The sequence below is a fragment of the Cottoperca gobio genome, chromosome 16 (genome assembly GCF_900634415.1).
Source record: "Cottoperca gobio chromosome 16, fCotGob3.1, whole genome shotgun sequence".
Taxonomy (NCBI): Eukaryota; Metazoa; Chordata; class Actinopteri; order Perciformes; family Bovichtidae; genus Cottoperca; species Cottoperca gobio.
Genome location: NC_041370.1, coordinates 22,072,267 through 22,085,810, shown reverse-complemented (window position 1 = coordinate 22,085,810; position 13,544 = coordinate 22,072,267). Strand labels below are relative to the sequence as shown.

Genomic DNA, 13,544 nt, shown 5'->3' with positions numbered 1-13,544 from the left:
CAAGAGTTTGACACCAAAATCAAGGCAATTTGTAACATTTAGCTAGTTCACAGTCTGTGGTTCATAATAACTAGTCTCTTAGATTACTCAGCACATGTTGAGGACAGCTATAGAGCTATGGCTAGATTCAATTGCAGGGTGGGGGCGCGCTGTAAACGTTTTTAGACAGCAGATTACAACTACAAAGTTATGATGACATCATTTCCCTGGCTGCCGCACGTGTAGTTTAGTCATGGGAGTTTTTGTTTTTTCTATGCTCACAAAGTTAACAATAACATAAATATATAATCCCCACAGCATAATGCAACATGTGTAGTGAGCGTGGGGCCTCTGGCTCTGTTTCAAGCTACTTTTAAACGCTCTTGGGGGATATAAGCATACACTTCGTTCGTTTAAGATTAAACAGGTATTGTTTTTAAATACATGAACAGGAATCATTCTAATACCAATGCAAGCCCCCTTATGAACTGATAGAAAGTTTTTATCAGCCTCTGGATGCTTTAATGTCAGATATTTTCAAGGGTTTGTAACTTCTGAATGTACTATGGTATAACATGTCCGATTCATTCATTCAGACTAACACTATCAATAACTATCAAATGTTACTGGGTGAGCGATTACAGGACAATGCTGGTGCTACCTGATTTCATCTGCTTTTATTGCCTTCTCTGTATGAGACACTGGGAAATATTAATGTCACTTAATATTGATAGCATTAACATTAGTATGTCAATACTGCGCAGGCATCTCGGGCTGTGGCAGAGCAGTGTTTCTACAAAGCACAGCAGTGGCCAGTATGTGAAGTACAGTTGGAAAGATATTCATAGATTCATATGGTGCCAGACTATTTTCACTGCACGTTTGTGTAATGTCTTGCTAATGGTACTGGCTTAATATGCTGTTACTGTACTGTAGCCTATACAATTGAATTTTCAACAGGGAGCATTTGACGTTTAAAAAGGCGTTTAAAAAAACGGTTATCATAAGAAGATGTACAAAACTGGTTCAGAATTGAAGGTGTGTTTACTGACTATTTGGAGACGTTGATTAAATTTCCACATTTAGAGCATATTTCACCAGAAAAATGCTCACTGGATTAATTTGGAGCTCCCCTCTCTAAAGGCCCTGTCACACATATATGTATGACAGAAACGTATGCTGGCGTATATGAAAATTTGTCAGAGTCTAAATACGTCCAACTTTTCATCGGATCGGAAAAGTGAACATATACAGATACGCATGTCTAACCTATTGATAGAGCATCACTTCCTTATACAAAATGTATCAGACGAATACCCAAGAATGCATAACGTATACACAATATCGGCAACACGCTGGTTTACGTTGATATAAGGTAAGGTATAAGTAGTATTCGTTAAATGCTCACTGTGTAACGCTGGGGTGCGTTGTTGAACGCTGATGTTTTGAGCATGTTCAAAATTACCGGATGTACCCAACGTGTGCTTCATAAGATATGCAGACGTTACGTTACGTTAGACATACGTGAATACGGAATACGTACGTGAATACTTACCTACGTAAATACAGTACGTGAATACTTACCTATGTGAATACCTACGTAAATATAGTACGTAAATATAGTACATAAATACCTACGTGAATACCTGCGTGACTACGTTAGAGGTACGTTAGATATAGGCTACGTCGGCCGACTGTGAGGCCTACAGCCAATGTATTGATAACGAGTGGATAACCTATTCCTACCCTATGTTAAGATGATGCCTGACAACTGAAACGTGTTTCTACAGTACAGCTAGCATTCAGCATTCTAGCCGTTCTCCAGCATCAGCATGACGTGAACCAGATGGCACTTTTCCAGCTTTGTTGGCCAGACGCTCTGATACGTTTTGTATAAGTAGGTGATACGCTATCAATGTTTGACATACGTATAATAATTTATTATGTATTCGTTATGTACAGTATATCTCAAAAGTGAGTACACCCTTTAGATTTTTGCAAATATTCTGTTATATCCTTTCAGGGGATAACATTATCCTACTGAAACTTTGATATAACTTAAAGTAGTCAGTGTGCTGCTTGAATAACAGTATAGATGTATTGTCCTTTGAAAATTACTCAGTACACAGCTGTTAATGTCTAAACAGCTGGCAACAAAAGTGAGTACACCCCATAGTGAACATGTCCTAATTGTGCCCAATGATGTTGTTTTCCCGCCCTGGTGTCATGTGACTCGTTAGTGTTACAAGGATTCAGGTGTAAATGATAAGCAGGGCTGTTAAATTTGGTGTTTTGGGCACAATTCTCTCTGAATGCTGGACAACATGGCACCTCATGGCAAGGAACTCTCTGAGCGGCTGAAAAAAAGGATTATTGCGCTTCACAAAGATGGCCTTGGCTATAAGAAGATTGCCAACACCATGAAAATGAGTTGCAGCACAGTGGCTAAGATCATACAGCGGTTTTCCAGGACAGGTTCCACTTGGAACAGGCCTCGCCAGGGTCGACCAAAGAAGTTGAGTCCACGTGCTCAGCGTCATATCCAGAGGTTGGTTTCCAAAAATAGACATGCGAGTGCTTCCAGCATTGCTGCAGAGGTTGCAGAAGTGGGATGTCAGCCTGTCAGTGCCCAGACCATACGCCGCACACTGCATCAAATCGGTTTGTATGGCCGTCGCCCCAGACAGAAGCCCCTTCTGAAACCGATGCATAAGAAAGCCCGCAAACAGTTTGCTGAAGACAATGAATCCAAGAACATGAGTTACTGGAACCATGTCCTGTGGTCTGATGAGACCAAAATAAACCTGTTTGGGTCAGATGGTGTCCGGCGTGTGTGGCGGCACCCTGGTGAGGAGTACCAAGACAAATGTGTTTTGCCTACAGTCAAGCATGGTGGTGGCAGCATCATGGTCTGGGGCTGCATGAGTGCTGCCGGCACTGGGGAGCTGCATTTCATTGAGGGACACATGAATTCCAATATATACTGTGACATCCTGCAGCAGAGCATGATCCCCTCTCTTCGGAAACTGGGCCGTAGGGCAGTTTTCCAACATGATAATGACCCTAAACACACCTCCAAGATGACAACTGCCTTGCTGAAGAAGCTGAAGGTTAAGGTGATGGACTGGCCAAGTATGTCTCCAGACCTAAACCCAATTGAGCACATGTGGGGCATCCTCAAGAGGAAGGTGGAGGAGTGCAAGGTGTCCAACATCCGTGCGCTCCGTGATGTCGTCGTGGAGGAGTGGAAGAAGATTCCAGAAGCAACCTGTGCAATTCTGGTGAATTCCATGCCCAGGAGGGTTAAAGCAGTGCTAGATAACAATGGTGGTCACACAAAATATTGACACTTTGGGCACAATTTAGACATGTTCACTATGGGGTGTACTCACTTTTGTTGCCAGCTGTTTAGACATTAACAGCTGTGTACTGAGTAATTTTCAAAGGACAATAAATCTATACTGTTATTCAAGCAGCACACTGACTACTTTAAGTTATATCAAAGTTTCAGTAGGATAATGTTATCCCCTGAAAGGATATAACAGAATATTTGCAAAAATCTAAAGGGTGTACTCACTTTTGAGATATACTGTATACGTCAGCTACAACACTGCTGTGGAAAAGTTGGACGTATTTGGACTCTGACTCATTTTTAGCTACTTTTCATATACGGCGGCATGTTTCTGCCATACAGAACTGTGTGACAGGGCCGTATGTCACAAAACTTTACAGGTGTGGGGGGGAGGGGGACACTGGCCTGATTTGGCATAGTGGCTGATGAGATCCCATCGCAAGGCAGTCTGTAGTTTCTTGGGGGGGTGTCTCTTTTTCTCAGAAAAAAATCAAACAGAATAAAATGAAGTGCAATATCACAACTGAAACAAGTCAACAAAGCTAAGTATTTACGATACATGTGTGTATGTTGAGAGCAGAGGGCTTTAGGGGGTCAGGGCGTTGGTGAGAATGGTAGCTGGCAGTCTGGATAGGATACAAATCAATGTAAAGCAATATTAGAAAAAAATGAATGAGCAAGCAAAGGAGAACGATGGTATAAGGGTGTCTTGACTGAGACCAGGAATGAGACCTGTTTTTTCTGGCAGGGGCAACAAGATATTTTGTCATTTTGACTCCATCCATCCATCCATCGTCCAGTCAGTGAGGAGATATAATCTCTCCACAGAGTCCTGGGTCTTCCCCAGGGTCTCTAATGTTTATTTCTTTCAACCATGTCAGCGCCTCAGTTGCTCTCAGGGATTTTAGACAGTTTGAAGTCTAGTATCAGCTTTACACTACGCACTTATTTTAAAGACAAATCCACTTGTGTTCTTACAGTGCTCCACTTGACGCAGCTGGATAACTAGTTACTACCGTAGTCCCATTGAGGATTAACACTGAAGCGTGTGAGAGACTAATAGGATCAGATCCGATGACGTAACTAGTCATTTCCAGAAAGTTATAGAGCTTAACTTAAATACTTTAAATCTTGAAATGACATGTGGTGCTGTCATTGTTTCCTCCCTATAAAGAACATTTTAATAACTTCTTAGGGCATTTTGCATCTTCCCAAACTTTTCGTCCAAATATTAAGCACTAGTTACTTTTCTAATTTAGTAAATAGTTTTCCCATTATGTTACTTTGGGCCTTGTCCATAGTCTTCATAAATCTCCATCACTAGTAGCATAAAAAACAGCAATATAAAGAAGCCCAAATATAGAAAAACCGGCCTTTATTTAGTCTTTTTACATATGGCTTTAGCTTTTCTTTTATTACAAACATGTTTTACAAAAGGTTCTGAAGACTTTCGAATCAACCACAGGTGGAAAATCATGAAGAGGCTGATGACACTGCAACAGTACATCTACGATCAGAGGCTCCCACACGGCTCTGGCCACAAAGCCACAGATAGTAAAACAGCAGGGTAACGGTTGTCTCAAACACAGCAGCACAACATCAGACAAGGGACGAACCAGAGACCGAGTGAAATGTTGTAGTCACAGATAAGAATGCAGAATACAGAGCGGGCATGATTCCTTTTTCTGCACCCAACGATGCTCATTTATGTCACGAATGTTTACACCCTGTTGAGCTGTTGACGTGGAATTAACATTTGATCACAGCCAACGGCGCTCACTGTACCGTCATGACGCACACATGTAAGAGCAAAATAAAAGACTGCAAAAGCAAAGGCCAGTTCAACATTATGGACCAGTGTTGAGTGACCTGAAGCATGTTGACCGTTTCCATTCCCTACACAGTAAACTCCAGTTGTTAGCCACAACATCAAATTTCTAAACATGATCAGTATTATCTACATCTAATTACTACGATACAGCTCTTTCAATCAGTTATTTGATTAAGTGGAATTAGAAGACAGAATCAAGAGTATCAAATGCATACTTAAAAATCATTAACACCGCATTAGGTTCAGTTTTTAACAATCCATCGGCTGACACTCAACGTGTATAAAAGTCGTTTCATTTTCCAGACTGCCTTTAAGGTTTAAGCCCATCATGAAGACCTTAGTTCTGCTAGTGTTCTCGTCACAAATGGTGTTGCATAAACAGGATATGAAGTCTTTTGCATACAGAGGTCTGCAGAGCGGACTCAATCTCATGTCTCTCTCCTCGCCTTCTTCTTCTTCGCCGCCTTGGGCGCTTGGCTCTCCTCAGGTTTTTCTGTGCAAACACAAAAAGAGGGAGATTAGTCACACAACTCTAAACATGCGATTGACGTGGTTGTATACATCTTCAAGCTTTCACAAATGCTGAACAGGCCATTTCAAGTCAAAGAAATAATTAGCAACATAACTCTGGTAAATAATCTGGTTGGTAAATTAACATGGGAAATCTGTCTCACAACCACTAAACGGTACGATGGCCTACGTTACCAACTTCAGAGCAGACGATGGAGATTAAACACTGGGAATATCTTCCTCAGGTTTATATGCCATTACTTTGTTGTGTTGGAGCAGAAAGGTTGCTCTGCTTGGCAGGGGGTTCTTCATCAGTTGGCTTCTGTGGCACTTGTGTGACAGGGGGTTTCTGGGATATGTTGTCCTTCACTGGTTGCACCACTCTCGCCTAGAAGAAAAGGGGAACATTGTTAGTCTTGATCACCTCAGCAAGAGAAGAAAGAATGAAGCAGTTCAAATCCATAAACCTATTGCAGTTACAAAATACTGCACATTTACATGATTCATCTTAATGTGACTGACTCATCAGTTTTAGGAACAAACCTAACAGTATTCACACCTCCTGGGCTTTTAATGTTAAATATGACATGACAATAACTGTTCCGCAGTAAAATGCCGTTTCAATGAGCTGCTCTGGAGTCAGATATTAGCAGCACTGACCTCGACAGCAGCTGCTTTGACAGGCTGGACGGCAGCAGCATTCTCCTGCTTCTTCACAGAGGCTGCAGGTGTCACCTCCTTCTCTGGCTCCTCGGCCTTCACAGGACACAAGCAAGGTTTACATCAAAGCTTCTTTAATGTCAATCAGAAAAAACATCTACCAGAAAAATGCAAAGTCTTCCATAGTAATAATTAGTACTTAGCAATAATATTTGTTTATACAGCTAAGATACACCCTGTAATATACGTATCGAGTGTGTGATTAGTCATATTACATTCAGGCTCTCTTGATTTTTATACTCTAAAATTTGCATAACAAATTGCACCTATTTCTGCACTCTGTGTGTGTGTGTGTGTGTGTGTGTCACTTGCAGTTACCTGGCCAGCCGTTCCTCCCTCCTCAGCAGCCTTCTTCTTCTTCTTCTTCTTCTTTTTCGTTTTAGCAGCTCCATCAGCAGCTGTCTCTCCCTTGTCCTTCTCCTCTTCATCATCATCGTCCTGACAAACACACATTGATAAAACATCACATTAAAAAATAAGCAGGAAAACAGAGCAGCAAATACAGCAATGATGTGCGTTTCATGAACTTTTGGAGGAACAGGCCGTCACTCTGAACAAGAACTTCAGAAACTCTGCTTCAAGTGGGATAAAGAGAGACTTCAAGTGATGTCACTTGAGTCAGCGTTGGTCGGGGCTGAAGACTACAAGTTTGAAAATGAAAATTATCTGTGTGGAGTTCATCAACGTGGTCAGCGCCATTTTATTTTTACTAATCTAAATCTTATTTATACACGTCTGTGTATATTGCCTTGTTTTTCGATCATGAATCCGACAGTTATATGAGAGCAATGGTTAATTGATGAGGTGGTGACTGTTAAAGCGTATCTCTTACTCTGGCGCCATCTGGTGGCAGTACCAAGAACAGCATTGACAAACAGCAATACATGCTACTATACCAGGGGTCGGCAACCCGCGGCTCTTTCATCCCTCTGATGCGGCTCCCTGTGGCTTTTGAAAATAATTAATGAGTATTTAATTAAAATGTATTTTATTTTAGTTTGTTCGTTTTTAAAATGTAATTCTCAATTTGAAGATTATGGTGATCTTGTAACATCTAAATAAAACGTGTTAAAAAATGTTATGTCGCTGTTACGCTGTTACTATGCGTCACATCAGGTGACGGCATACAGCCCTGATGTGCAGACGCTGTGCGCTGAGGTTCAGGAGCAGAAATCACATTAACCAAGTATGATAAATATTTTAATTGCCTATTATTTTGCACATATTCATATTTTTTCATTGTTCAGTCCTTTTATTTTTCAGGTTGACAGCTGACTGCACGCGCCAGTAAAAGGATGACGGCACACAGAGAGAGGACAGGCATTTTTGGTTTGCTGACGGTGGATAATTTAAGTTCAACGTTTTTTTTTTCATAAATACAAGAAGGACTCAAATAGACATTGAGTATTTTACTTGAAAGTAACCTTCAACCCAACGTCAACGTCTTTTTTTCGGAGCTCAAAATGTTTTGTTGCATGCAGAAATGTAATTTTGTTTTCTCTGCAGTCGTTCATTGATTTCATAAATGCAACACATTATAGTTTGTTTATACATAGCATAAAGGCAAAAAAAACGTTATATGCAGTGTTATTTCATTTTAAATGTCAAAAGGGTTTTGTGGCTCCCAGTGTTTTCTTTACTGTGGGAAACGGGTCCAAATGGCTCTTTGAGTGGTAAAGGTTGCCGACCCCTGTACTATACTTACATTCATGTCCATTATTTTAATAAAAACAGAAATTGTCATTCATTTCATTAATCACACCAGTATTCTTCATGCTATAACATGACTAACTGCCATGAAGTCTGTTTACAGTCTGCATACATGCACTCAGTCCTGAGAAATATCACGACAAACGCTGTGTGTGCCACAGTCAGGGGAGTCATCAGTTACTGGGTTTTGTTGTTTTTAAGAGTTCCAGGTAACTTCCATTAATGCTTAGTTTTGTCCCAAGCCTGGGCATACTTACAGCCGCTCCAATCAACAGGTTGACCTTGGCGGGCTCAGGCAGGGGCTGCTCCAGAGCGAGAGGGGGCTCAGGAGTGGGCTCTTCATAGTTGCCCCAAACTTCAGAAGGGGCGTTCCAGTCAGAGCTAGGGTCCACTGAACCACCATCTGAGAAACACAAAGAGCATCGGAAATAGTTACGAGTGTAAAGGACTATCAGTGCCTTAGAAAGGTAAATAGAGCAGTTAAAGAAAAGCCAATATATTATCCTTACTGAGTCCGGACCACTCATCGTCCACTCTGGGCTGACTGAGCCAGGCCAGCTCTTTTACAGGCTGGGGCTCTACAAAGACACGAGCACAATAACTCAAGTTGCCATCCACAAGGGATACTTTGGAAAACTATGGGTGCTTTTCATTATGTTCTCTCCTCTCTTTCTCGCCTCTTAGTTACTCCCAGCGGGGATGTGAGAGAGAGATGCGAGGAAGCAGAAGTTATCATAATGAAAAGCACCCCATGCCATCTAGGGGTGTAAGACAGGCTAAATCGCCATTTCATTGTATACTTACCAGCAGCACCAACACCTAGTCCGGTTAAAGACACCAGACTATGCTCTGATGTGGGCATCCCCCTGTCAATCACAGTCCAAGAATCTGAAACACACACATTTCACAGATGCTGTCATGGCAATATTTAACACAATTAACTTGAACTTATCAATCAGTTGATGATTGTGTTGATGAGAACTGCTTAAGCTTTATATATAGTGTGTAACTTTAAGTAGATATTTGTTGAGAAAACAATCTCTTGACTGCAGGGTTCATTTTGTTAACAGGGTGCTCAGCCTGTTTTTGTTTGTCCTTGTTTCCGTCTTCAGTCCTGACAAGTGTGCTACTATAATGCATAAAGTTTGCGGGTCGTGTTGTTGATTAATACATATCTTTGCAGGTGCCGATTGGCTCTCAAACCAGGCCGGACGGGTGCAACTGACCCGAGCATCACTAATGAGCAGTCAGGAGGACTTCTTAATCATTTAACCCGTGTTTTTAATCAGATAATCAAAATCTTATGTGAAATAAGTGTTTGTGCTAGTATAGAGTGACAATATATTTCAAGACAAAAAAATAAAAATAAGACTATTTGACACAGGACCAAGACACTAAAAAACAGGCTGACAAAATTAAGAGAAAACATTTTGACTAGTAAGGACTAAAAGTTAAAGTGTAATGAATTTTCGTTGACTAAAACTATGAAGGATAAAAGGCTTCATACACTGCACCACTGCATCTATTTAGTAGCTACTCTGAAGCTTTTGATTTGCCAAGTTAGTCTTTGAATTGTACATGAAGATCATGTGATGAAGATCATGTGATGAAGATCATGTGATGAAGATCATGTGATGAAGATCATGTGATGAAGATCATGTGACTCAGCAACTAAATAAGCCTTGAGGTCAGATTGTTTTCTCAACTGGTGTTTTCCAGGAATGAACTTTGAACCTCAGATAAGTTTATTATATTGTATTACAATGTTTTTCAAATAGAGTTTAACAGATACCCGATCCATTTATTAAGCTAATATGAGCATCAATACCCATCCAGCTTATCAAGCAGAGCTTTGCTAACTCAGACACTGCAGCCGATATAGAGGTTATCATGCATTAACGGCTTCCTGGAATGTCACAAAGCTTTTACACTAACACACATGTAGGGTTCAGCAACCGAGCAGTTAATAAGTAGTAAAACTTTCTTTTTTTTTTACCATCAAGCTCCGCTCTCCACAGTGACACTGACTCTCTGCTGGTTGTCCAGGGGCCCGCCTTCGGAGAAACGGTTGGAGCAGGAACCTTTACAGCTATGTCAGTCACAGCAGCAGCCACCACTACCACCACCTCACTGCTGTTAACTAATACCAAGAGAGAAACGTGATACTCAGCCAGAATACAACACAGATCAGGTTGCCGATACATCTAATATGGGAATTCTTAGTAAAGCATGTGAACTGCTGGTGAACTAAAGATTTTGCATAGATGAGATATCAGTGCTTTGGGTGTCTTTCTGAACTGGTAAACCGTCAATGGGTGAAGCATTTTCAGCTGATAATTACCTACAGGTACAACAGCCTCAACCTTCTCTACCTTCACCTTTGTGGATTCTCCTGAAAAGTAAGGATTAATAATGGTCAGTTTACTGTATGTAAAGTACACTATACATGAAAGCCTATAAATAAAGGGGGAGCGCGCGCACACACACCAGGGAAAACTCACTCTGGGAGTCAATTAAATTCCCCTAAAGCCTGTATTTATAGTCTGTCCTGCCAACAAGAGACCAACCAAATGCAACAACAGCCTTTACAGAACATCAGACAGAAACATCTTTCGCGGTGCCATGTTAGGCTGTTTGTCCAAGAAGGCCTGGAGGGTTGGTGCTTTGTGTGAATGTATTAAGTTAAAAGAAATACTGTTGCTCTTCCAAATCTTCTTAAAAGAAGATAATCACAGCCTAAATGAAAAATATACATGGTTTTAAGAGTTATGTATTTTAACAGACACCTTTTTTCTTCTTCTGGCTGGCAGAAGTGAGGGCTGCGGAGGCCTTGGGCTGCTCTGGGGGAGTGCTTACAGGTGTGTCCCCTCCCCCAGGACTGGATGAGCCATCACTGGAACTCTTATCTTTCTTGCGTTGCTCACGCTTCTCCTTGTTGCTGACCTTGGTCTCCCATGTGCCTGAAAAGTACCATTGTGAACAGCGTTGAATTAGTTGCAAAACACTGCAAGTTTTCATTATGGGATTAGTGAGGAAATATGGTATGGATTAGGCAGGCTAAAGGAATAGAGGCAAAGATTGTTTAAATACACTCTATATTGTGCTGAGAGAAGAGTCGAAGGCATGTCTGGTATAAATCAAGTATGTTTGGTTATGATAATTATTTATTTTTTTACCAAGGCAACATTCAAATTCAACAAAAAGGTACAGAAATGAGTCATTCCCTATGGGATGCAATGATTTTCTTACTGAAAATGGTGGTTTACTAAGAATAAAATATTTTAAAAAAACTCCAACAGGTGATATAATACCCAGACATAATCTTTACCTAAAAGTCTTAATTATGATGAGATTCATAATATTTCACCTTCTGGTTCTTTGCCATCTGCAGCCACGGTCTTGGTCTCCTTTACAGCCTGTTTGGCCTTCTTCTTGGACTTCTTTAACTAGAAGAATTTAAATAGTGGGCATAAAAAGAACAGGGGAAGGGCTACAGTGGAGATACTTTACAGCACATATGATTTCACCTCTAAGAGCAGCAACTGGGCAAGCGGCCCGCATGCTGACTGAACATGGGCAGTCAATCATATCAGCATGCTCCAGCCACGTCTATTTATACCATAAGTGAAACTACATCCACTGTCCAAGAGTCCCTAAATATGTTACATGTCCTTTTTTTGTTAACACTATATCCATCTCTAATGGTATGCACTGGGTCGTCTTCTGACTCCAGCACCTTTAGGACAACAGTTTGTGTTACTTCGTGCTATCCACAGAGGGTGGACTTTGATGAAAGGCTGCACCTTATGCTATCCTAAACCATCTTCCAGGATGTTGCTGCATCTGCAGGTTAAAAACTGTAACCCAACACCTGCAGCTGGTCTGGTTACATCATTGCAGGGTGACAGGGACTTCTCTACTACTTTACATAGATGACTACCCGAAAAAATATTATTTGGCAGCAAAGTGCAAACATTTATACAAACTAAACCTGGGCGCCTCCATAACACTGGACAGATGAAGATGTTCAGGTCACATCACCATGTTGAGGAGTGCGTGCGTGTGTGTGTGTTGCCATTCATCTTTGTTACAGCAAATTACCTCTGCAACCTTTCCAGCCTTGACTTCTGGCGGGGGTGGCTGATGATGTGGCACTATCTCTTCCGACACCATGGCTTCTTCCTGTGGTTCAGCAACAGCTCTCCCATTAGGCTGGGTTTTCTGAAATGCACATGTGAAGAAAACATGTGACGTGGCAATTTTCAGCAATATTCCTTTCAAGCAATTAATACGTAACACCATCCAAGGCTAGCATAGCCTAGTCGGACACTAGCCTGACGCTAGCTAGGGTTTTGGCTACGACATGAGATTCAACTGTCACTGTGGCGTTAGCTTGACAGCTAGCCTCGCTAACGATACGGCTATCAAGCTAGCAAAGGGTGTAGATTGGTTCAATTTATGTTACGTGCCTTCTCTGCCTTCTTTTTCTTTTTCTTCGGTTCTTCAGATTTGACAGGTTTACTGACACCACGCTTTATTTCAATGTCGTCGTCGTCTACAGGGCTCACTTCGGGTCGTTTCTTGAAGAGAGACCGGCAGGTTGAGGCCCACAGAGCGACCATCAGCACCAGCCCGGTACATGCCGCTAAGAGGATCACCCATGGCGGAATAAGCTCAGGCTTCAGTCCCAAATCCACGCCGAGCTCAGAGCGCAGCAGCCCTAGACCTTTGGACAACAGTTCATTCAGACGACTTGTAAGCAGCTTGACCTGTTGAGATGCCTCGTCCTGCCACTGCTCCATTTGTATTATTTTTCAAACAGACTCGATTAGTCACGGGTTTCTTGCCGCTATTAGCCGCGCTAGCCTGCAGTGCTACCTAAAAATAACAGAACGACTTCGACATGATGGAAGACAATAAATGCATCCCTTCTTCCACCAGCCACACCGGCCCCTAACCAGACAGCCTGCTAGCTAGCTAGCTAAATCGTGTTAAGGCTGCGGTGACAAACTATGTTAGCTAACTAGCCAGCAAGCTAGCTGATATCATCCTAGTATAATATGCCTCCGTTAGCTGACCACCACAATGTGACCGTCAGCGAAGCAGGTTCACCTCATATGGCTCCGTCTTGACTGGAGGAGAAACGTTGCCTTCACTGTCGCGTGTAATGTGGAAGTTTCAAGTAGTAAATCGCAAAAACGTATCGTAGCATATCCAAAACGCCAATTTAAATAAAAACAGTTTTTGTAGCCATTATTTTTTCCAACATGTGTTCTATTATATTTACTATCAGTTGTTGATAATTTAGCTGCCATAAACAGAGCCCAATAATTAGTCAGATATTGTAACTTTCCTAACCTTATCTGGGTACACAAAATTCCATTTTCCATCAAATTATTTGAAGGCACCACAAACAGACGTGACAGCTCCATTTAAATGGGC

The 13,544-nt window shown here is 41.6% G+C and overlaps 1 protein-coding gene across 3 annotated transcripts; it reads right to left on the bottom strand.

Annotated features, from left to right (window-relative positions):
• Positions 1 to 4,688: 4,688 nt before the first annotated feature.
• On the bottom strand, positions 4,689 to 13,236 carry LOC115021527 (protein LYRIC-like). Of its 3 annotated transcripts, XM_029452029.1 has the most exons (13): positions 12,572 to 13,235; positions 12,204 to 12,323; positions 11,470 to 11,548; positions 10,889 to 11,062; positions 10,444 to 10,494; positions 10,099 to 10,242; positions 8,907 to 8,990; positions 8,612 to 8,680; positions 8,360 to 8,505; positions 6,711 to 6,830; positions 6,333 to 6,428; positions 5,934 to 6,060; positions 4,689 to 5,655 (listed from the first exon to the last, which is right to left on the bottom strand). In XM_029452029.1, the coding sequence occupies exons 1-13, from the start codon at positions 12,902 to 12,904 to the stop codon at positions 5,591 to 5,593; spliced, it is 1,608 nt and encodes a 535-aa protein (XP_029307889.1). In that variant the 5' UTR covers positions 12,905 to 13,235; the 3' UTR covers positions 4,689 to 5,590. The 3 variants fall into 3 exon arrangements, with proteins under 3 accessions (XP_029307889.1, XP_029307890.1, XP_029307891.1); XM_029452030.1 differs by lacking the exon at positions 10,444 to 10,494 and having other exon boundaries at positions 12,572 to 13,236; XM_029452031.1 differs by lacking the exon at positions 8,612 to 8,680.
• Between the last annotated feature and the right edge of the window lie 308 nt (positions 13,237 to 13,544).